The sequence below is a fragment of the Nanorana parkeri genome, unplaced genomic scaffold (genome assembly GCF_000935625.1).
Source record: "Nanorana parkeri isolate BGI_ZX_2015 unplaced genomic scaffold, ASM93562v1 scaffold702, whole genome shotgun sequence".
In the NCBI taxonomy this organism is placed as follows: Eukaryota; Metazoa; Chordata; class Amphibia; order Anura; family Dicroglossidae; genus Nanorana; species Nanorana parkeri.
The window spans coordinates 662,735-686,315 of NW_017306970.1; the positions used below are offsets into that span (position 1 = coordinate 662,735).

General features: G+C 38.8%; 1 protein-coding gene across 1 annotated transcript in view; it reads right to left on the minus strand.

The window, feature by feature from the left end:
• WBSCR17 (Williams-Beuren syndrome chromosome region 17) overlaps positions 1-23,581 on the minus strand; it is a 336,869-nt gene that overhangs the window by 168,370 nt on the left and 144,918 nt on the right. Inside the window, exons 4-5 of the mRNA XM_018563829.1 lie at positions 16,716-16,890; positions 9,470-9,667 (exon numbers count right to left, since the gene is read on the minus strand). Coding sequence (XP_018419331.1) covers positions 9,470-9,667; positions 16,716-16,890 — 373 coding nt within the window. The remainder of the gene's footprint in view (positions 1-9,469; positions 9,668-16,715; positions 16,891-23,581) is intronic.

Consider the following 23,581-nt stretch of genomic DNA (forward strand, 5'->3'; position numbering starts at 1 on the left):
GGATCCTGTTAATAAATTCTGGTCTTTTTTGGGCTAATAGGCAAAGTACTGTAAAAGGCATGGAAAGCTGGGTAATGTCATGGGGGACGTGTACCAATACAAAAAAAAAGTAAAAAAAGAAACAGTGTATTATGCAGTGGGGAGAGGTTCTGCTTATGCGACTTTAATGGCAACATAAAAAATACACAAAGACATGCTTGAGGGATGCCTTCAGTTGTTATGGAACAGTACAATTTTCATGGACATTCTCTGTGACAGCGTATGCTATATATTTAGCTTTCTTTCTTTTACGTTTAGCACCTAAATCTGATTTGTTTTAGTTTGAATTTTTTTTTTTTAAAGTTAGCTTTAGTAGCAAAACATACTTTTTCATTAAATGGAAATAGACCCACTTTGACCAACAGATAGAATATGGTCAGTAGGTCTTTGTACCTTTTCTTGCTGATGAAAGATTGTCTTGCCATTTGACAATTTCTATCAAAATCTCATTAAGAGTTAAGAGACCGCAGAAGATACAGCAGTGTAAAACCGGCCAGCAGCAGGACATTTTTAATATAGGAGAATTGTTGGAAATGTACTAGAGAGAAAGAGTACAGACAGGTATTGTACCACAAGAATTAAAGTGAACCTTTACCCCTTTTACTAAAAATCACATCAGCATGCAGCCCTGCATGCTGATTTAAAATCATCTTACATTCATTAGTTAAACAAACTCATTTTTCATTTACTTACAAATAAAGTTTATCTACTTCCTGGTTCAAGTTCTGGCCCAAATGATGTACATCAGCAGAGCATTGCTGGGAAATCTTATCTGTAATATCATGAGATCTCAGGGAAAGGCATTTTCCTCCCCTGAGATGATGTGCATGATTCCATGTCCTAGTTACATGTCTAGTCACATGTGCCAGAGTTCAATGAAGTAAATTAGGAGCTAGTAATCTGCCCTTTGCTATCATGGCCACTGTCAGCAGACTGGGGAAGAAAAGAGAAATAAGGTCTGCAAAGAATAGGTCTGCAATTATCTATAAGTATGTGTTGTAGATCGTCATTACTAAACATTTCTAAAGGTGTGTTTGTTGTTATTTTAAAGACATGAGAAATAATACAAAGCCGGCAATTATCTAGAAGTATGCGTTTGTAGATTGTCATTCCTAAACATTTCTAAAGGTGTGTTTGTTGTTATTTTAAAGATATGAGTAAAGGTCCGTATTAAGAGAACACAGATGGCACAGGAGTAAAAAATAGGCGAGCAGAATGACAATTTTAATTAACAAAGCTAACTCTAGATTTACTAGAGACAAAGAGCACCCATTGGGGCGTTACTACAAGAAAACCAAGTTATTTCAGAGGATACTGTAGTTTAAAATTGGCCAGCCACAGGACCATTTTAATCAGGGATAATAGGCCTAACCTGTATTTACCAAATTTGTATTTTATTTATATGAATGGGGGAATGGTTAATGTGTTTAATATAATGAACTTTAAAAAAGTCTAATTTTTAAAGGGAAACTTTGCTGAAAAAAAAGGCTGAACTCAAATCAACCACAAATTGAAAAATTGAAATTCAAGATAAAAAACACCCAATAATAAGAACAAAAAACACCAAAGGGGTTACTTGCCCAAAGAACTAGCAATCAGAATTAAAGTTTCTTAACTGACCACATTCTCTCCCTATTCATTTTGTCAGCTTTACCTATCATTTCCCTACAGCTGCTTCTAATACACTGTCCCTACAGCTGCCCTGTACTCTCCCTTTTAAAGTAAGGGCGGTCACTTATCCAAAACTCCCTCCTATTGGTTCTTCTAAACCTGCAGCCCATAGTTCAAGGGCCATTCAGTGCATTCTACTGGGTGAATCTGCAACTGCAAGCTCTGCCTTGAGAAAGCTGGGAAAGTAGCAAGTAACAGACCAGTTTCCCAAAACATACGGAAGCTGCAGTGGAGGTTGGTCCTCATAATTTAATGAAGTTGGTTCCAGAGCTAAAATAAAGATTTATTTTGGCATAAATATAGGAGTACCTGCAATGGGAGACTTTATTTTAGATAAGCCAGAATACCTTATTTACATAAAACACTATAACTTGTGTGACTGACTGGACCCTTACACAGTATGTGATGTGAGAGTCACAGTTATAATTTACTACATTTATAAGTATATATATATTCAGTAAATTATACATATTTATAGGACTGGACATCGCCATGCTGGGGCAGGTGTATAAAATACCTTATCAACAGGAGCTGAATCAACAATTCCTGCACATGCCATTTATAGGTATATACAGTATAAGCAACATATACAGAATAGCTCCCTGAGGACTGATAAAATGCCACTTGGAATAATTGATTATGAACAAGGTATTTATGTGAAAGAAACAGTGTATCTGTTGGGATGAACTGTGAACAATATATGTAAAAAAACTGTGAACAACGTATATAAGAAAAGTGGCTGTGGTAGATGTGAGACTGAAGGAAGATTCATTGTAATCTTATCTTGTTTTAATGGCTTTGTCTTTTAAATAATTTTGTATAATAAAATTATGCTTTTTATGCTAGTGAATATACAGTATCCGCCTCTTGAAACCCCATTAAATATAACTAATGTTTTTGGAGATTATATATAGAAGCAAGCATGGCAGCAAAATATGTTCAAGGTGTAGCAGTTCAGGACCATTGCCATGTGAAGAGCTTTAAGGTACTTCACATGTATCAATGTTTTGGAGGCAGATGTCTGTAGTAATAGTGTGAGTTGTATTATTTTGCACCCAACACACCGTATATTTGGAATGACATGTTTGGATAGTTTTGATTGGATTGATATATTTGCTTTAAATGTTGTATCTGCTTATTAAAACATACCTATTAACCCTTTAAGGTTGTATGGTATTAGATCTACAACCTTGTAAGAAGACCCTTACAATATTTTTACGCAGGTATTTTTTAAGTTTAAATAGTCATATACAGTATGTCTTATTTTTCATGGGAACAGGAATATGTACAGTAGGATTACACCGTCATGGACATTTATGTCTGCAATAACTAGGTTGTTACCATGGTGATTCTGTAAGTGTTTTGGCTACCTGGCTTCAGGGATTTGTCCAGTGTTAATAGGAGATTATGATGATGGTGATAGGAAATGTTATTATTTGTCAGTGATATTTACAAAGCAGGAGCTATCTGAAAAAGATGGCATGAGAGCCAGATATGAAAACTGATAGCAAGTTGGACATAATACTAGCACTGACTTTTTTACCACTTTTACCTTTTCGGGAAAGCAAATGCTGTATGCTTTTGTGCGCTACGTTTTTATGGAACTGGCCAACTAGATTATTTGTGTGTCTTTATTTCATTTATAAAAGTCATTATAAAAATCATATTAAAACAAAAGTTATATTCAAGTTCTATCGTAGTAGTAATTCTCATAATGCCATTGATTTGTCAAGTTTAAAAGCAACTTAAATCATTGTTGGATCTTAGTCATAACGTTATTATTATGGTTTTATTATGGATTGTGACTTAATGGAATATGAATAATACAATGCCTTTCTTTCCAGCAATGACCATGGTTATTTTGAATCATTTCCCTTAAAATGATGACACTGATGAGTAAATGTTTTCTTATACAATTAGCAGATTGTCTGCTCTTTGCCAATCATGTTAATTAATAATGGTCCATTTCCTTAAGCCAGTAGTGCTTCACACATATTATTACCTTTTTAATGCATATTGTAAAATTAAATATTGCAAGTTTTCCCTTGACATGGTTAATTTCCAAAACTATCTCATGATATACAACCCTAATTCCCAAAAAGTTGTGAAATCTACATAAAAACAGAATGCAATGATTTGCATATCTCATAAACCCATATTTTATTCACAATAAAAATATATAAAATGTTTAACTGAGAAAATGTTCAATTTTTTAAGAAAGAATTATGGTAATCTTCAAATAGTTTTATGTAGATTTTACATAGTGTCCTAACTTTTCTGAAATTGGGGTTGTACAATCGATTTCTAATAAATGATTTCTGGACAAATAGTGTTGGACTAATCATTAGATTCTTACAATGGATTAGCAGTGTTACTGTTTGCTGTTTACACTTTACGTCCCGCCACAAAGTGCTTAAATGACTGGCCACGTACACTGTACGTGGCCAGTTATTTGCTTCTCTGTAAAGCTGGTAACCGCTGATTCTCAGCGGTTACCATTCATTAATGAATGTCTCAGTATTGAGGCATTCTTTAATGAAATACTTAAGCTTTTGTAAAAGCTTCTTTCTTTCATTAATAAAAGAATGAAGCCGTTACATCCAAATACCGGATCGCTAAATAGCCATCCGTTATTTGACAGCTGAAGATAGCAGAGAGGTAGCAGAAATAAAGTGTAAAAAAAATAAGAAAATAAAAATTATAATAACACAAATAGGGGAATAAGGAGTTACGCTATAAACAACAAATAATTTATATCAGTCTCCAGGGTTTCCGTAAACTAATTCAAGATAAAAGGCATCCCCTAGACAAAGAAATCCCTTTACTGGAGCTGGTCTAGTAAACAGGTGACACAAAGTATAATTATGTATAAAAGACAATATTTAATGACAAAAAAGAAAACTACACATAGGATCCACTATAACAAGACATCTAAAAACAAGTAAAATGACATCCCCTGGATATCCCACTTGAAAAGGTAACGAGTGATGATCTAGGAACCACCTCAGTGGTAAATAGTCACTAATATAAACACAGAAGATGTGTTTTAAAGATGGATACAAATTGTCAGAGCGTACTCACATCCTGTGTGGTTTACCATGAGGGACAGTCCTTGTAGGGTCCCATGTTTAAACACGGATGAATTGATTCAAAGAAGTATATCCTTGTGTGGAATTGTGACTCCAGACAGTTCCTTTCCTTGTAAGTCCGGAGGCTCTGATGAGCGTGTCACCCCCAGCTCGTCTGAACTCACACTAATCTGAACTCAAACTAACTTCACACGCGGCAAGAGAACTTCATGACCCCTAAGTGTACCTCACCGGCTGCCCGTGATCCCTGAGGAGTATAGCGTGCTGTTCTCCGACGCGATCCCTCCATCTATTGTTGTTCGTGGCGGTTTACCTTCGACAGAATCAACCTCCTATATGATTTCGTTGCAGCTGCTTCATGTCATCTAGTTTTTGTTGCTTTGATTATACATCTGGCGAGGACATACATGAATACAGTTCTCCCGGAGATCTGCCTTCTTTCCCCTGAAGAAGCCCCTTCTGGGGGCGAAACATGTAGGGACCTATAGGAGCGTTTACATCATCTGAAAATAAGTTACCGTATATCTCGTAACCGCACGGTAATGTCACCTAACGGTGAACCTGCATATTCAATATGTATTTTTATTAATGATATATATTTTTATTGATGACATGATTTTGTACTTTATTCCTTGGTTCTAGACTATGTATACAACAATTTAGTGAATAAATGTTTTTCTAAGACTTTTATATACAAGGTCTGGACTGGTTTCTAAAAAGCCCCCTTTTCTCTCCCCACTGGGTCCTTGCACAGCCCACTGTGGAAACAATCTGTTCCTTTGTAACCATAGACATACTAGTAGGCAATAGGCATGTGACACACATAGTGCAGTCAAATGATATGTATAATTAGATGAGGATCCCATAGTATAAGGGGAAATGGGGCTCTTTAGTGATAAAGCAGTAGATGGATCCCTCTTTACAGTCATATGAAGGGGGGCACTACAGTGTAATGTAATGAGATGAGCCCCCACAGTACACCTAGCTCTACAGAGCTCCCAGGAGCTCTAACCTACATCAGGTTTCATAGAGGATCCCACCATAACTGTAAAGGCTGCAACCTGGTGGTTGAGAGTCACTAACATAGAATATGTGTTTGTGTGGGTAGACAGATATAAGCAAATGATTGAACATGGCTCCCTAACTGCCAGTGTATTTAAATAATGTTTCACCTTTCACTCTTTCCTACCAAACTCACCCCCATGTGTCATGTTAACATTTTATTTTTGTTATTTAAGATTCTACTAACTAACTAGAATACTTGACATTTAAATTTATCTTGCACTTGTTTGACTTCAGAGGGAATTTGTGCTTGGTTTTGGGCCAAATGTCTTTAAATTAATGACTAACAAAATATTTGTTATCCTGTAAATTGACCTTGTCACAGGGGCAAACAAGTCAACAGATATGGCAGGCTTCTTGTTTTTAAATTTTGCATGAAAACATGCTTGTAAGTGCCTGTAATCACACACCTTAATTATGCCTGTAGGGATGTAGCATTTTTTTCCATTGCTGGGGCAGAGTCAGTACCTCAGTACTTCTGAGGATGGTGTCTATTCTGGCAATGGGCCTCTCCTGGATGCAGTGGGTGGAGACTGCCACCTTCGCAGTGCAGGAGGACTAGTTGGCCCAGTGCTGTAAGAGCTTCAGTGTGCCCCTGGTCAAAGCTCTGTACATTCTGAGGGAACAGCTGGGACACCAAGATCTAAATGAAGCTTCTCATTAATGAGACCCAGGCCAAAGTGTGACAGGCATTGGGGAGGGCTAATGTGGAAGCGACCTTCACTGTGGACCATTGGGAGAGGGTGAAGGGTGAGTGCTGAACCTGCATATACTATCTGTAGGACACTGATCACTGTCCTATGCCTTCTTGCACTGCCTGTAGGATGCTGATCCCTATGCTGTGCCTGCTTATAGTGTCAATGAGACAGTGATCGCAGTGATGTCCTATTCCTGCTTATACTGTTTGTGGGACAGGTGTGGCTCGCAATGCCATCCTTTAAGTTGCAGCCAGACCTGTCACTTGTTGCTGCAGCTCACAGTAGTGCCACATATGTATATGCACTGCACCTCCCTTTCTGAAAGGTGCAGTGCTGACAATACACTGATCAAGTATGCATGGAAAACATTTGTATGATGACGTATGTAGGTGTTGGTGACATACTCCTGCTACTTGTTTTCTGATAGCTCAATGAATGTTGTTAATACAGCTTCCAGTATTTGGACAGATATTTACTTGGTGCAAGATGCTTTGTCCCATGCTTAGTGTCTCATGTAATTTATGAAAGTAGTTTATGTTTTTTCTTAACAGAAGTTGCAAATTGTTATACATTAGAAAAATTCAGTTGTTCGTTTATGAAAACAGAATTTTATTCAGCAATGGAAGCTCCAACTGAATTTGCTTAGCTATTATTTCTTCCAGGGCAAATATTATGTTTTGAGTTTGACGTATACTTTGTATGTCCATGATCCATAAAACAACTGATATCTAACTCTCCTCAAATCTTCAGGATGCACCCCCCCCCCCGCTGCAGCACTGCACACAAGGGGGTGCCTATTCTGCCTTGAGCTGGCTCTTTCTGGAGCACATGAGAAGCTGCAACCAGGCAGGAGGAAGGCTGCAACCTGGTGGTTGAGAGTCACTAACATAGAATATGTGTTTGTGTGGGTAGACAGATATAAGCAAATGATTGAACATGGCTCCCTAACTGCCAGTGTATTTAAATAATGTTTCACCTTTCACTCTTTCCTACCAAACTCACCCCCATGTGTCATGTTAACATTTTATTTTTGTTATTTAAGATTCTACTAACTAACTAGAATACTTGACATTTAAATTTATCTTGCACTTGTTTGACTTCAGAGGGAATTTGTGCTTGGTTTTGGGCCAAATGTCTTTAAATTAATGACTAACAAAATATTTGTTATCCTGTAAATTGACCTTGTCACAGGGGCAAACAAGTCAACAGATATGGCAGGCTTCTTGTTTTTAAATTTTGCATGAAAACATGCTTGTAAGTGCCTGTAATCACACACCTTAATTATGTCTGTAGGGATGTAGCATTTTTTTCCATTGCTGGGGCAGAGTCAGTACCTCAGTACTTCTGAGGATGGTGTCTATTCTGGCAATGGGCCTCTCCTGGATGCAGTGGGTGGAGACTGCCACCTTCGCAGTGCAGGAGGACTAGTTGGCCCAGTGCTGTAAGAGCTTCAGTGTGCCCCTGGTCAAAGCTCTGTACATTCTGAGGGAACAGCTGGGACACCAAGATCTAAATGAAGCTTCTCATTAATGAGACCCAGGCCAAAGTGTGACAGGCATTGGGGAGGGCTAATGTGGAAGCGACCTTCACTGTGGACCATTGGGAGAGGGTGAAGGGTGAGTGCTGAACCTGCATATACTATCTGTAGGACACTGATCACTGTCCTATGCCTTCTTGCACTGCCTGTAGGATGCTGATCCCTATGCTGTGCCTGCTTATAGTGTCAATGAGACAGTGATCGCAGTGATGTCCTATTCCTGCTTATACTGTTTGTGGGACAGGTGTGGCTCGCAATGCCATCCTTTAAGTTGCAGCCAGACCTGTCACTTGTTGCTGCAGCTCACAGTAGTGCCACATATGTATATGCACTGCACCTCCCTTTCTGAAAGGTGCAGTGCTGACAATACACTGATCAAGTATGCATGGAAAACATTTGTATGATGACGTATGTAGGTGTTGGTGACATACTCCTGCTACTTGTTTTCTGATAGCTCAATGAATGTTGTTAATACAGCTTCCAGTATTTGGACAGATATTTACTTGGTGCAAGATGCTTTGTCCCATGCTTAGTGTCTCATGTAATTTATGAAAGTAGTTTATGTTTTTTCTTAACAGAAGTTGCAAATTGTTATACATTAGAAAAATTCAGTTGTTCGTTTATGAAAACAGAATTTTATTCAGCAATGGAAGCTCCAACTGAATTTGCTTAGCTATTATTTCTTCCAGGGCAAATATTATGTTTTGAGTTTGACGTATACTTTGTATGTCCATGATCCATAAAACAACTGATATCTAACTCTCCTCAAATCTTCAGGATGCCTTATACAGATCCACCAGGGGATCAGTTTCCAACATTTCAAACGTTTTGAGTTAATTAATATAGCACTTTTCTTTGGGGACTCAAAGCACTTTATCTGCTGTTGGGGCAGTTGGTGGGACTGCTCAGCAGAATATCACACTAATGGCAATTTTAGACAGCCAAATAACCTACCAGTATATCTTTCAGTTGTGTGTTTGATCATTCTGCATACTAGGGTCAATTTAAGAGTCTTTAGTTTCCTACTCCAAGTATTGCTTCATGACAAAACCTTACAGGACAGCTGTACTCTAATTCTATAAAGTCTAGCTGCATCGCGATCATAAGACACTTGGGTGGGAATTTATCAAAACTGGAGCAGACAAAATCTGGATCAGTTGTGCATGGCAACCAATCAGCTTCTCTCTTTCATTTTCAAATCTTAACTGGACAAACTGAAGAGAGAAGCTGATAGGCTGCCATGCAAAGCTGCTCCAGATTTTGTCTGCTCCAGTTTTGATAAATTCCCCCAAACATGTATTCGAACAGTTTCTTTGTCATTTGGAAGTTAGGTTATAAATGCAAATAACAAATAAATGGTAGGTTTTACTAACCTTATTGGTAAAGATGGATCCCCCGCATCCCACCAGTCTTTAGGAGGACTTATGTACATGCACCAAAGTTCCCAACTGTATCCATGTGCAGAATTTTCATAACGTTGAACTTCAAAAGTGTCTTGTTTAATATTGTCTATGGATGGCAGTATGACTCTTTTTCTGTTTTCTTGTATCCGGGACAGAACTGGCTCAGCCCTTTAACAAATGTGAAGAAATTAAAAGCAATTATGAAAATTCAGCGCTTTAATAATTTGTTTTTTTAAGCTAAAACTTGAAAAAAAAACACTCTGGCATGGAAACAATATGGTATTTCAGGAATAGCCCTGGATTTTTAAAATCTGCAATGAGTGTAAAAAAATTTATGTCAGTGATTCTCAGCCTGGGTACATGAATGTCTGGATGTACTTCAAGGCATTAAAGGGTATCAAGGGATGCATACAGTTGGGTTGATCACATACCCTTTCCCTCAGTCATCCCCAATCCCAAAGTGCAGACATGTCTCTATCCCTCTCTGATCTACAGCTAGAGAGGGTTTTCCAATTGGTAGAATGCTTTTTTATTCATGATATTATGACAGGAGTATCTCATTCAAGAACATTGTTCCAGGGTGGTATCTTCGATCAAGTTATGATTGAGGAGAGTTGGCGCCAATGGAAAAGGTTGCATAAATGATAAAATCTGTTGTTTGCAGAAATCAGATAGTGTCTAACCAGCCTAAAAGTATAGGTATATGTAGTTTGTAATTAAAGTTAAACAGAAAATGTACAGTATATAAACATATTGCATTATGAGTTTTAAAAGTATTGATTAAGTATTGACACCAATGATTAGATAATGAAAGAATGTAGTGAATATACCACTGACAATATATTAGCTGGTCAGGAGATTGGAGCCAGTAATTTAAAGCTCAGACCTCCTGAGTCTCATCAAAGAGACAGAGATGCCTTACCCAAAGGATCACCTAAAGCTAAACCTCCCTGTTACAATAGCACCAATCACAAAACCTTCTTGTAACCTTTGCCCTAGAACTAAACCTCCCTGTAACCATAACTCTAACACTACCCCCACTGCAGCCCTAGAACTAAACCAAACCTCCTTGTAATCATAACTTAAACATTACCCCCTAAACCACCACCACCACCACATAGTCCTAAAACTGATAGACAACAGAGACTTTGTCGCCACAAGGAAACCAAATTTACATACCACAAACTTCAAGGTTCATGGATTTCAAACTTTGCCTTGTCCTAGTAAATTCAACAAAATATCAGTATAATGGAACTGCTTAATTTTCTTGCTTGTCTTTCTTGACTGCAAGATTTATTGTGAAGATGCACAGGCATGCACGGATGAACACACATCCAATAAAAAGCTTTGATGATGTTTTCACAAAGTGCTTTATTGTAAGTATCTTTCTTGTAACCATAACTCTAACACTAAACCTTCCATTAACTAAAGCCCTAACACTAGACTTCCATATAATCATAACACTAGCACTAAGCATCCTTGTAATTATAGCCCTACCACTAACCCTCTCTGTAGCCATAACCCTAAAAATAAAAATCCTCCCTGTAATCATTAAAACAAACCACCCTATAATCATAACCCTAACATCAACTATCCCTGTATTCATAATCCTAACCCTTCCTGTAGCAATAATTCTAACAATAACCATGACCTAACACTAAATGTTAGGAATCCACAAGCTGGTATCCTGTAAGTGAAAACAGTGAGATTTATTGAGACCACAACAACACATACACAGCAATCTATGCAACACCAGCAAACATGTGCAAAGTGTGAAACAACTCCCTAACTAACCAACTAACTATATACAAACTATATAAAAACAGAGTATTAAGGAAAATCAGGTACAGCAGAGCCAGGCAGGGTGCAAGGAGCAGCAAGTAAGTGAGTCAGGAATACAGCCAGAATGGAGTACAGGTGCAAGAGGAGCAGGAGTTGTGACAGGATCAGGAAGTCCACAGGAATCAGGTACAGGTAACAATATCAGGATTACAGGTTTTTCAACAAGCATAGAGTGTGGGTACATGGGTACAATGTGAGGCATTGAGAGCTGACTAAGGAGGGGCTAAATAACCTCCTAGTAGCTGGTATTAGGTGAAAACTAGTTGCTGGGAACTGCTGGATACTGGAAAACATCTGCTGGTGGACACTGGGACTAAATGCTTCAGGTCCAAGAAGCACAGTGTCACCAGCAGGTGATCCAGATCCTAACACTAAACCAGTAATAAAAAACATAACACTAACCTGTTGTTTGTATACTTACTTCTACTTTAAGATTCTCTGTGCCAAAGACCAACCAGTACTGTGTCAAAAGATATTACTGCCAAAATACCGTTATTGGTATCTACTACTTAGCTCTATTAATATTACTGAAGTCAAATTGAGACCTCTGACATCTAAGGGGGTTATTCACTATTGAGCCGAATGACACAGCCATAGCTTTGGCTGATCCTTTGGCTCTCTTCTGCCGCTGGAGCCCTTCGGTTCAGTCGAACCGAAGGGTTGCTGTATGGACTATTCACAATAGCCCGTACAGCAGCTCAGCCGAGCCGAAAGCATATGCTTCAGCTTGACTGAACCAAAGTGACAGCTGAAGCGGGCAAACGGCTCACTACGCCCAGTTGTAATGAGAGATCAGCATTCCCAAATGACCTGGGGACGCTGATCTGTCATTAAACAATAACAACTTAACGTCACTCTACATTATTCATTGGCCGGGACCTGCTAGAAGACTCGAACAGGTGTCGGCCAATAGGAAACAGTTGGGCGAAGCTAGCTGTCACTGCGTTTTTTATTATTATTTCTCATTTTCTCTTTTTTTATTTTCTTTAAACTATTTTAATTTCTTTTTAATTTTCATACATTTTAAAACTATTTTTCAACTTTTTTTTATTTTTTTATTTACCTCAAAGGTACCGAGCAGAATAGCCAAGCCGAATACCGCTCGGCTATTCACTTACTGCCATTCAGCCTCTATGAGAATAGGGGCGAATGGCAGCTAGTGAGCTGCCGGAGCTTCGGCCCCCCGATCCAGATGTTGGACTGGCTGAATCGAACTCCTTCTGCACTTTGGCTCAGCCGAACATGTAGAGTATATTCGGCTGACTGAAGGCAGCCGATGTAAGGTAAATTTTAGCCGATGTACGGCTTCAATCAGCTGTACAAGACTGGAGTGAATAGCTGAACAGCGTTCGGCTCACTTCACTTCGGCTGGGTTCTTCACTCGGCTGCCTTCAGCAGCTTTGTGAATAACCCCCTAAATGTTTCCTTGCTAACATTAATCAGTTGAAAGTGTTTTGAATTTTAAAAGGCAGGACCATGCAAGTACTGTTTCCAACAAAATCTTTACTGCTGGGGATGGGATTTTGAAGTGCTTGTATTGTATGTTTTCTGCCTTGTATGGGAAACTTCTGTAGAAAGACAGGCAGAAAATGTGCATTATGTGACTTCTCATCAGCTTCTAAATGGGGCACACAAAGTGAAATATGCCTTTAAGAGAAATTAAAATCTTATCCAAATATTTGGGGAACTTTTATAGAACAAAATCAAACTGAAAATTAGGCACTGGCAGAAAAACAATTGTGCTATTTGTTTAATACATTTGCCCAATTAGCCTTCATTTATCACACTTCAATTATAACTATGATATGCTAAACAGTTCTTAGGTTATACTAAAATTATATATAATAATAGTGACTGGCATACCACTTTAGCATATCTTAGCCATAGCTTATTTTAGGGTGCCTTATGCTTTATTGCAGCTTCATAATTCAGGAGAACATTTTCTGTTGTCTATTCTGCTGCATACTACAAGTATAAATGCACAGTGACTGCTGCCCATAGCTACAGCATTTTATAAAAAAACAACAACACTGAGAGCTAATAAAGGCTAAAGAGACGCCAATACCAAACCACCCTTAGTATTAAACACTCTGACAAATGCCAGCATTGCCAGAAGGATGATGTAGGTCAAAGAAGAAGTGTTATTGCTTGTGACAATGTGCAGGAACATTAAGGCAGCTGTAACAGATAAATTAAAGAGACTTACAAAGCAAGAGAGATCTGTGCTATGGATGGATAGTTAGAATGAGAAAAATACTGTAGCAGAAGGAAAAAATAGAATAATCTATTAAAGTATGTCTTGTTACTGTTTGTTATGTATGCCGAGCACTGTGCGCCTTTTAAACAAAACTCTCCAAAACTGAGCAAGCACATTGACTGAGATTAAAATTTTCCATCTGGAAGCAGAATAACAAAGGAAGTGCTTTCTTCCACTTTCCAATTAGATAAGTCACATTGAAATTCGCACTCTCAGCCATCTGGGACCCTTTCTAAAGAGGACAAATCACATCTATATGGAAATGATTAATATTCATCCACGTAGCATATTCACACTAAAACTAAATATTAAAAACTGTGACATATGCTACATTTTATTCACACACAGGTCATCAACAACTTTCATAGTCCCAGTGTATGGTATATATTCAATGATATTAACCCCATATTAGCTGGTCACTGGATTATTTTTCTGTTTCTGGTTCCCAGCTGTAGTTTAGCCTAGCAGAATGATTTGTGGGCATGAGATCAAAGCTTTTTTCCCCCTAAATTTATATTATCTGCAGTGTGAATAGCATTTTGGCCTTGAGCAAAAACATTTTGTTCTATAACCAGGCACTGGTTTAGGCATTACTTAAAGTAAAAATCTTGTTTTGTTGATTAGAAAACAATCCTCTCCAGGTAACATATGCACATTGTGAGAACTTATGCAAACTCCTTTGCAGACATTGAACTGTTCTGTAGATAATGGGACATTATTTGCTAGTGAGTGGGAGGCTCTGTGCATTATAACCACATGACCAGTCCAGGTGCAAGAAACAATATATCGCCCTGCATCACTGTAGATGTGCAAAGCCCTTGATAAGAATCCTAATTTAGGAATGAAACACGGAACTAAACATACTTTGTGCGGTTTTAAAGATAATCTTGTATACTAACATAGGGGAACAGGGCTTAGATGCGGGCATGTTTGTGATTACTGCTGATGTGTTGGCCCTCAGAGGAAATGGCAATCTCTGGACAGTTGTGCTTTTCTTGGATAGCTTTGGTCACAACAAGGAAATGTGTTATAGATTTTGCATGTAAAGGAGCATTAAATGGAACCTGATGGGGGGTGCTAATACATTTCTTTTGAGGCAAACATAACATTTTTGTGCTCTTTAAAAGTCCTGTACTGCCCTCCTGCAGCATCATGGAAACACTGATGAAAGGCTTCTAATTTGATAGCTATTAGTAGTTAGTCACATTCAAATGAACATGTTATGTTAAAGACATTTCACAGCTTATACACAGCCACTTTTTATTGAGTATCAGGAACATACCCGTGCATTTATATCCACATAGGTAACACAGTCAACTTAATCCAATCACTATGGCATGTGTCAAGGAAGATGTTAAATGCCTATGAACAAGCTCCTTACAAAGGGATTGCTCAGGATAGGAGGGCAAATTCTCTATGTAAGGACATTTCCCTACACCTTAAGGAAAGGGAATGCTGTTTTGAGGACAGTTGGGTGCACGTTTTGGACAGAGAGGTCAACTCGTTCACAAAAGGGTGCGAAAGTGGCCATTGGTATTAACCGTGAACAGCCATCCCTAAACAGGCGTGGGGACTTCATAATCATCTGTCCTCCACCTATTATGATGTTTTAACATCTTCATCATGGCAATTTAACAACAATTAACACCGTCAGCCATATAAATCAAATAATTTACACCTATAAAGACTTTCTGACATCTGGGGATGGGACTATGTAACTAGAACAGGGTGGTCCCACTGGTTTCACACTGCCCATCATGTTCTTAGACAATCGACATCTGCCTTGACACATTCTATGTTGTTTGGATTAAGGTCACTGTGTTACCTCTGTGGATATAACTGATAGGGTATGTTCCTAACATTCATTAGAATTGAAGAAGTAGCTTGGATTAGCTGCAAAACATCTTCAACATTACAGAGCAAGCCTAGCTTAATTGTATTGTATTTGAAAGTCCATATATTAAATAGTATGCACAAGTAACATCAAGTGAACCATCAAACTTTTTTCATTCTCCAAACAGGAACAATACATTGTACAGACCTCATATCATGTTTTATTGAGGGAATGCTGCATTAAATTACAGTCTGTGCCCTGTGAATAGAGATCCGCTTGCCTCTTTCTCTATGTTTATGTGCTCTCCTAGAGGGCTTAACCAATAATGCCTTGCAATAAGCATGTCACGCACTTATTAGTACAAAACTTTTTCCTCTATTGTCCTTAGTTTAACTGAACAGAGATCCATGCTTACCCCTAGATACAGTGAGAAGCTGTGCCAAGAATGATATATTTAACCCAAAAAGTTTAAATTAACCACCTAAGGATTGGGTGTTAATCCCCCTTCCCCTACGTGCTATTTTTCAGTATGCAGTGCTGCAGTACTTTGCCATTTATTAATTGAACACTGTACCAAAATGAATTTTAAACCATTTTTTTGGGACAGATAGAGCTTTCTTTTTGTGGTATTTAATCACCACTGGGTTTTTTTATGAATAGCAAGATGTTCCTTCCATATTCATTCCAGTTCTGAATTATGAATATGTATCTGTCTCAGCCAATCACCTAGGGTTTCGGTCCAGTGGTGTGGGGTTAGGGGAGATGATAACTATTTGGTGCCAACTTCCAGACTTCTAAGAATTCTATGAGGCAGTGTGTCCTGCAAAGCTCGAAAAAGCTGCTGCCATTGGACATTGCATGGATATCTCACTGCTCAACATTTTAAGGTACCCGTGACTGCACTACCTAAAAAAGGAGGAAGACCAGATCACAGGTAGAGTCACTGTAATCTACTTAGATGCTCTCAAAGAGACAATTATTAGTAGGAAGTTGCTATTAAAGGACCAGCAACAATACTAGCTACTAGGAGATCTGAGATATTTTGCTCTTTTTGGGGTGTCCAGTGCATCAACCTTCTCTCCAGAGTTTGTTGAGCAAAAAAAATCAAGAAAAAGTGATGGGTGCCTAACTTTCTTCATTACCCCCACAATATGCCAGGGATTCCGCCTTGAGATGTTATTTGCCAGCCTTGCACGCCATCAAAGGGGTCAGCCTCAACCAACCAGAAGGAAGGAGTGCTACATAAGAAAAACACTGGCTAAATAGATATTCTGTTTACCTACCAGCCTGCAGTAAATTCCACATGCGCATCAAAAAATCCAGTGATTTGTCCTGTTGCAACTTTCCAACCCTCTATTCGAGCTCGGATCAAACCTTCTCTTTTATGGTTACGTACAACTTTAACTAGCCCAGGATATCGCTTGTGAACATATTCTTCTAAGGGTCCTTTTAGCTCCTCTGAAAAAAAACAAAAACAAAGAAAATTAAATACTATAAAAATCTGTGAGCACTGATTCCACTTCTTTTCTTAGTTGCATAATTTTATAAATAAAACAGAGTAATTTCCAAAAATGAACATTATCATGGTCAGTACTACTGAGTTTAAATAGCTCTACTACCTACATTATATTGTGGTCCTAGGCTGATTCTGTTTGGAATATACCTGAACTTCTTGTTTAGCTTGAAATGTTTTTAGTGTTTCTGCATCTCATGCATGAAATATGCCCTCTGCAAAGTGTCACTCATGAGATTTTGACAAAATTTAGAACTGTATCCTCAATCTGGCCTCCAAACCTCCATTCTTTCTTTATTGCAAGTCAAACCTAGATGATATTCCAAGATGAGTATTAAAAAAATGACTTCACCTCTACATATACTAAATGCTAATATCATGTTGGGATCTTGTATCAAATATACACATAGGAAAAATGCTATCGACCTGATTCTGAAAATGTAATTAAGATGTCTTTCACTCACACAATAAAATTGAACATTTTAAAGTGTTTTTCTGAACTGCACTTTCTATGCAATATCAGTTTCTGTATTCATGTTCACAAACAAAATACTTGGACTCATTACTTCTTATAGCACTGCATACAATTGCACTTCCTTCTCTGAATGTCACAGCTGAGTAGGCCTTAAATAGGAAAAAAGAAATCTTAACTGCCATGACACGAGGATGTTTCCAGTTCTAACGGTCGTTCTGTCAGGTCCAGTCTGGTAGCAAGATATTGCCAGTAACCAATTCCTTCTGACTAAAACGTTACACATTTCTGTTAACACATTCTACCTGTAATCCCTCTTTCTGCACAAAATAAATTCACTACAAAGGCTCATCCAACAGCTCTTAAGGAATACAAGATTGTAGTGAGCTTTCGAGTAATTGATTTTTCCCAGTAAGGTGTTCAGTTTCATTAGGTCTCTAGATCTTTGGGCCTCTTCAAGAAACTGCCCAAGGATCTGTTGACTCTGAACAGTATTCAGAGCTACTTTTGAGGTTCATTAACCCTTACAGGCATTGCTTTGTTTTTATCTCCAAACTGTTAACAGTGACTTACAAGTTCAACCGTCAGCCCCTTTTATTTAGACAGTTATGTACATCAGGAGATGTAATCTAGAGCCAAGTTACAGAATGCTGACTGTTGGTGAAATATAGCCACTCTGTACTGCTGTGGCTTGGCAGAAATCAAGATAAGACTGCTAATGGTTTTCTGCAGGCTGCTCTATTACTCCACTATGGAAATTAAGACCTTGATTATATTTCTTGTGGGGTGAAAGCTGGGATTTGTTCCAGAAGTTATTCACTTAATGAAGGCTCTGACAGTTTAATTAATTAAGAATTAAGAAAACCTAGTTCCCGTCAAGTTCCCATATTTTTCTATCAAGCTTGTATGGAGCATATGCCATGCTTTCATTTGTGTATACCAAGGGGTGGAGGAGTAACAAGTAGTGAACTGTATTAGTGGGCTGAAGGACACTGACATCTACACTGGATGATGATGTCACTCTCTGCTTGGTGCCACAGGGGAAATCTGCCCTTCATATCAGAAGCCTCACCTACACAAAGGAAAATAAGTAAAATAAATAATTTGTAACTCTCCTGTGCAACATCAGGAAGAAGGTGAGAAGTGTTCCTGCTTCTCTTTTAAGAAGATTATAGGTAGACAGGGTGTTATTTAGAACTGGATGGGGAAACATCCAGAGAAGGCATGCTAAATACTGCTTTTAATTTTTATCAAAATGTCTGTTTAGTGAAAAAAGGGTTGGTGAGTTTATAACACTTACTGTGAACAAGGTCAGTGTAAATAATAATAATAATAATATTACTTGTTTAATATTTTTTTGCATGTAGAATTACATTTTTCTAAAAGACCAATAACGAGAAGGAAAAGGAAGGATAGCTGATTAGGATTAAAGAAAAGTACAACTGAGATGTAGGGGAAAAAGAATGAAGGAAAAGAAGGGAGGTAAAAGACAGCTGAAGGGAAAAAGGGATGGATAAGAAGCTGGGAGCAGAAGAATGGATGATGAGGGAAGAGATGAAATGAGAAGGGTAGAGGGGGAGAGGATATGAAAAAGGAGAAGGAAAGCTATAAAGACATAAAAAGGAACATTGGAAATGACAGGTGAGATCGAAGGAAGAGATGGATTGAATAAAGTAGGAGGAGAAGGATGAATAAGGAGAAGGAAAAGGGGCAAAGGAGAAGTAGTGGGAATAAGAGAGAGAGACAGAGAGAGGAAAGACAAGGAAAAGGACAGTTAAGAAGGTAAGAAGGAGGGAGGAGAATGATAGAAGAAAGAGGTAAAAGACAGCTGATGTGCAGGATATCTGAGAAGAATGGATGTGAGTGAGGAGGACATCTAAAACTGAGAAAGGTCACGGATAACTAAAAATGAATAAGGACAGAAAGAAGTAATGAGAAGGGCAGAAAAAAAGCAGGCGATAAAAGATAGCTGCAAAGGATGAGAGGCAAGATGGAGAAGAGCAGCTGAGATAGATTAGGATGTACAAGTAAGAAGTTAAGGAGAAAAACTGGAGAAAAAGGAGAGAGAAAAAAAGACATCTGACATAGAGGAAGGAAAGGATAGCTGAAAGAATGTATGAGAGGGAGAAGTACATCTGAGAAGGAGGAGGATAGCGAAGAAGAACAATAAAACATAAAATGGAGAGAGAAAAAGACAGTTTGGAAGGATTAAGTAATATGATACCTGTGAAAGATAGATGAGAGGGAGGGAGGAGAAAGATGAGAAGAATTTTAAAACATCTGAGAAGAAGGGGGGAGAAACATGGAAGAAACGGAAAGAAGGAAAAGAAAGCTGAGGTGGAGGAAGGAGAAGGATAGTTAAGAATAAGAATAATGTGATAATGGGAGGGATCGAAGAGGACCACTAAAAAAGAGGAAATAAAATAACCTATGTGAAAAGGAAATTTGAGAATTTCTGATGAATGGCCAAGGTTTGGAGAGCAGTAGAGCTGACAACCAGCATAGGCTCAGAGACAAAATGAGGCGGACATGTGATGAGGACCGATAACAACTGACCAGCATTTGGAGCAGGAATAAGGACATATGAGGAGACTAAGTAACAATCGACCAAAGTTTGAAGGGGGAATGACAGATTTGGAGAACAGATGATGAGGTTTTGGAGCTTGGAGAGTGAGGCTTGTAGAAGGAAAGGCTTCCTAAAATGGACACCCTAAAGGAGGAGCTTTATAAATAGTTGTTATTTTTTATATTTACTGTGGGGAAAAAAGAGCATAATAAAATGTTACTTAAATAAATAAGCTCCTTAAAAGAAAATGTAAATAATGTATCACTCTTTGTAATCTGTAAAGATACTGGATAGAAAAATCGGCCACTAGCGGTCTGTACACATAAATAAACTGCAGCTATTGTAGTAACTCAAGTGGCCAATAAACTAAACTTAAATGTTTCCATTAGAGACAGATTGTGAAAGAGAACACAAAATTGTCTTTGCAAGCATCCTTTTGGTCCATCTAATGACTTTCAGAAAGCTTTTTGCGCCATACACATGCTCAATATCCATTTCCCTTAGGTACTGTATCCATCTACTTAGACGTGAGTGGGGAAAATCCAATTTAGAGGCAGCAGCTTCACATACAGGATGGATATTATTATTGTTATAATGGCAATCATCCATGTGTATGTGTTCAGCAAGAGCCACTGATTTGCAAAGGATACTATTGCCCCTGAGGTTCTCTTTCTTATCTAATTGAATGCTTTTAGGTAGCATTCACTGCATTTTACAGTACCTTAAGACAAGCCTAAATGGATTTAGAGTCAGCCCTACAGACTGAGAAAACCTTAAAAAGAAATCACAATCAAATACATTTTTAGCTAAGTGATAAATAATTACCTGACACAGCATCTTTACTTTGCAGGTGAGTATTTAGTTAACCTGTTGTGTACAGTTCTCACATTGACAATACTTTCAAAAATTCACATATGGGCCAACAGTTTTGTTTTCACTATTGGTCACAGAAAATTAACTGAAAGTGACAGTAAACTCAAGAGTTAAATCTTCAAAATGCATTCAAGTACCCTAACTATTAACAATACTGTACCATATTTGTGCATCATTCAGCTGTAGATCCTCAAATCATCTCTGAATTGCTCCTGACACTGTTCTTCTTTCCTGTGTGTGTTGTAAAGTAGCCACCGCTCCAAGCTTACTCCCATGATGGACTACAATTTTAAAGCAAATGAGTAAACAAGACATGAGATTATAGTCCATCACGGAAGTGAGTTTTAGTTACAAAGGACTTTAAAATTGGTTCAATGCTGTTGCTGCTTAGGTCCTAGCCAGACTTTATCAGCGTGGGAACTGTGACAGCTCACCAACTTGCCACTGACACTTGGAAACACAGAGGGCAGCAGAGGAAGTCTTCCACTACTCAGTTCCTCTGCCATGCTCTGCAATAGATCATGACAGATGGAGAAATTAGTAATGGAAGTAGTGGAAGACTCCTCTTCTGGCTTCTATGTTAACAAGTGACAGTGGCCATTCGGTGAGCTGTCACAAAAGGTCCTGCACTGATGGAGGGCTTAATGGAGCCAGGCAGCCCCATCTAGCAGAATGAGTATAATGAGCAATGGGTAGAATGGGAAACATACCTGTTCTTGGCAGACCAGGTATGTTGTCCATCATGAGTCTGTTTGCAGGGGCCTGCAGCCAGCGTAAGGGATATGGTGCTGGCAGCAAAAGGGTTAAAGGGTGATTTGCAAAAACTGGAAAGTGGAAGCAGTTTGAGTAAGGCAATGGCGAAGGAGTGAGGTGTAGATCAGGGGTAGCAAAACGTTGGCCCTCCAGCTGTGGTGAAACTACAAATCTCATCTTCTGCCTCTGGAAGTCTATGGCTTTCAGAGTCTTGCAAATGGGATTTGTAGTGTAGCGGTGGTATGGCCACTGTTTTTTTTTTTAAAGTGCACACTATTGCAGAAACTTTAAAGCAGTGACACAAGATCTGAACTGATGGACAGTAGCTGACTTGTGACTACCTGATGAGAGGCTTTGTGTGAGACACCACAACATTGACTAAAAGTATATGGAACACTGGCTGGGGAGGGAGATGTCCCTTTCGTTGGCCCATGAGGAAATTATCCCCAGAGACTGTTCTTCATGGGAATAGTGAGCAACTAATAACCCGTGCCTTGTCATTATCCTAAGATCACTCCTACCTGTCACACAGGCCTGTGCATCATACCGACTCAGTTAGTGCCACAGTTTAGCAGTACACTAGTTAAGTGTATAGGCACCTTTAGCCTGCTCTCTTAAAACCTTTATAAACTTCCCATGAGGTGTGCAGGTGTGCTGAGGATCCATCCTGAACGGTTTATCAAGAAAAAGGTGAGACAGAAGTGCCTGTGTATTCCAGTGGCTCCTTCGGGACTGAGCACTACCGTAGTTTCACTACAGCTAAAGGGCTGAAGTTTGGCTATTCCTGGTATAGATTAACACTAAACTCTCTCTTACTTTTTCTCTGTAAAAGATAACTAGTCCCCTCATTTTTTGACAGGGAGAGAATAATCTTTGCTTGAACTTGCACAGCACTAATGCAGACTGTACCAGATCAGCATTAAACAAATACATGGTAAAACACCCTAAGAATGTTAACTGCAGCACAATAAGCCTTTTTTATGACTCAAATGACAGAAATAGAAATTAATTCATGCATCTGTTACTAAGTAAACATCTTGCTTTTTCTTTAAAAAAATGACAGGTGTATAATGGTCCAGCATATCTGTTAACACCAAAGACTCAAGTGTAAGTATGAGTGGGCAACTGCTCCAGATTCTGTCTGCTCCAGTTTTAAAGAATTCCCCCCAGGGACTTTGGGAAACAAAAGTAGCCACCCTCCAGAAGGATGTACAGTGTCAGCATGAATTCAGAGATGATTTGAGGATCTACAGTAAGGATGGGCCGAGTGTTCGATTCGAACATGAGTTCGAATCGAACATCGGCAGTTTGAGCACTCGCCGAGCGCCGAACTTTATGGGATGTTCGCGGTCTGTTCGACTGCGTACATTCCATAATACAAAATGCCCACTGAAGCTCTGATTGGGCAAAGTCTTGCACCTGACCATGCTGATTGACAGCAGGCAGGTGCAATAGCCAGCTTGCTATTGGCTATTGCATTTTACAAAATCCAATAGCAGGCTGGGTATGGCTCCCAGCCTGCAGACGAAGGAGAGAAGCCGACGGAACCGCCAGGACAGCGAACAGACGGACCAGGGGCCGGGACAGCGAGTGGACGGACCAGGGGACCGGAGGCTGGGACAGCAGCGGAGGTAAGGGGGCCAGTACACTGTATTTATTACATGTACCGGCAACTGTATGGGGGTCGAACATTCAACCCCCATACACTTGCATTGAGTTCGAGTTCGTATTCGAACATTTCCGCCATTCGAATGTTCAAATACAAACCGAACAGGGGGGTGTTCGGCTAATCCCTAATCTACCGCTGAGTGATGCACAAATAAGTCAAGTTTTTGTTAATAGTTAAGGTACTTGAATGTATGTTTGAGATTTAACTCCTGAGTTTGTCACTTTAAGCTTAGTAAATAAGGTAAAACTGTGTTCACTTTAATAAACTAATCATGCACAGCAAATCCTTTTTTTTTTTTTTTTT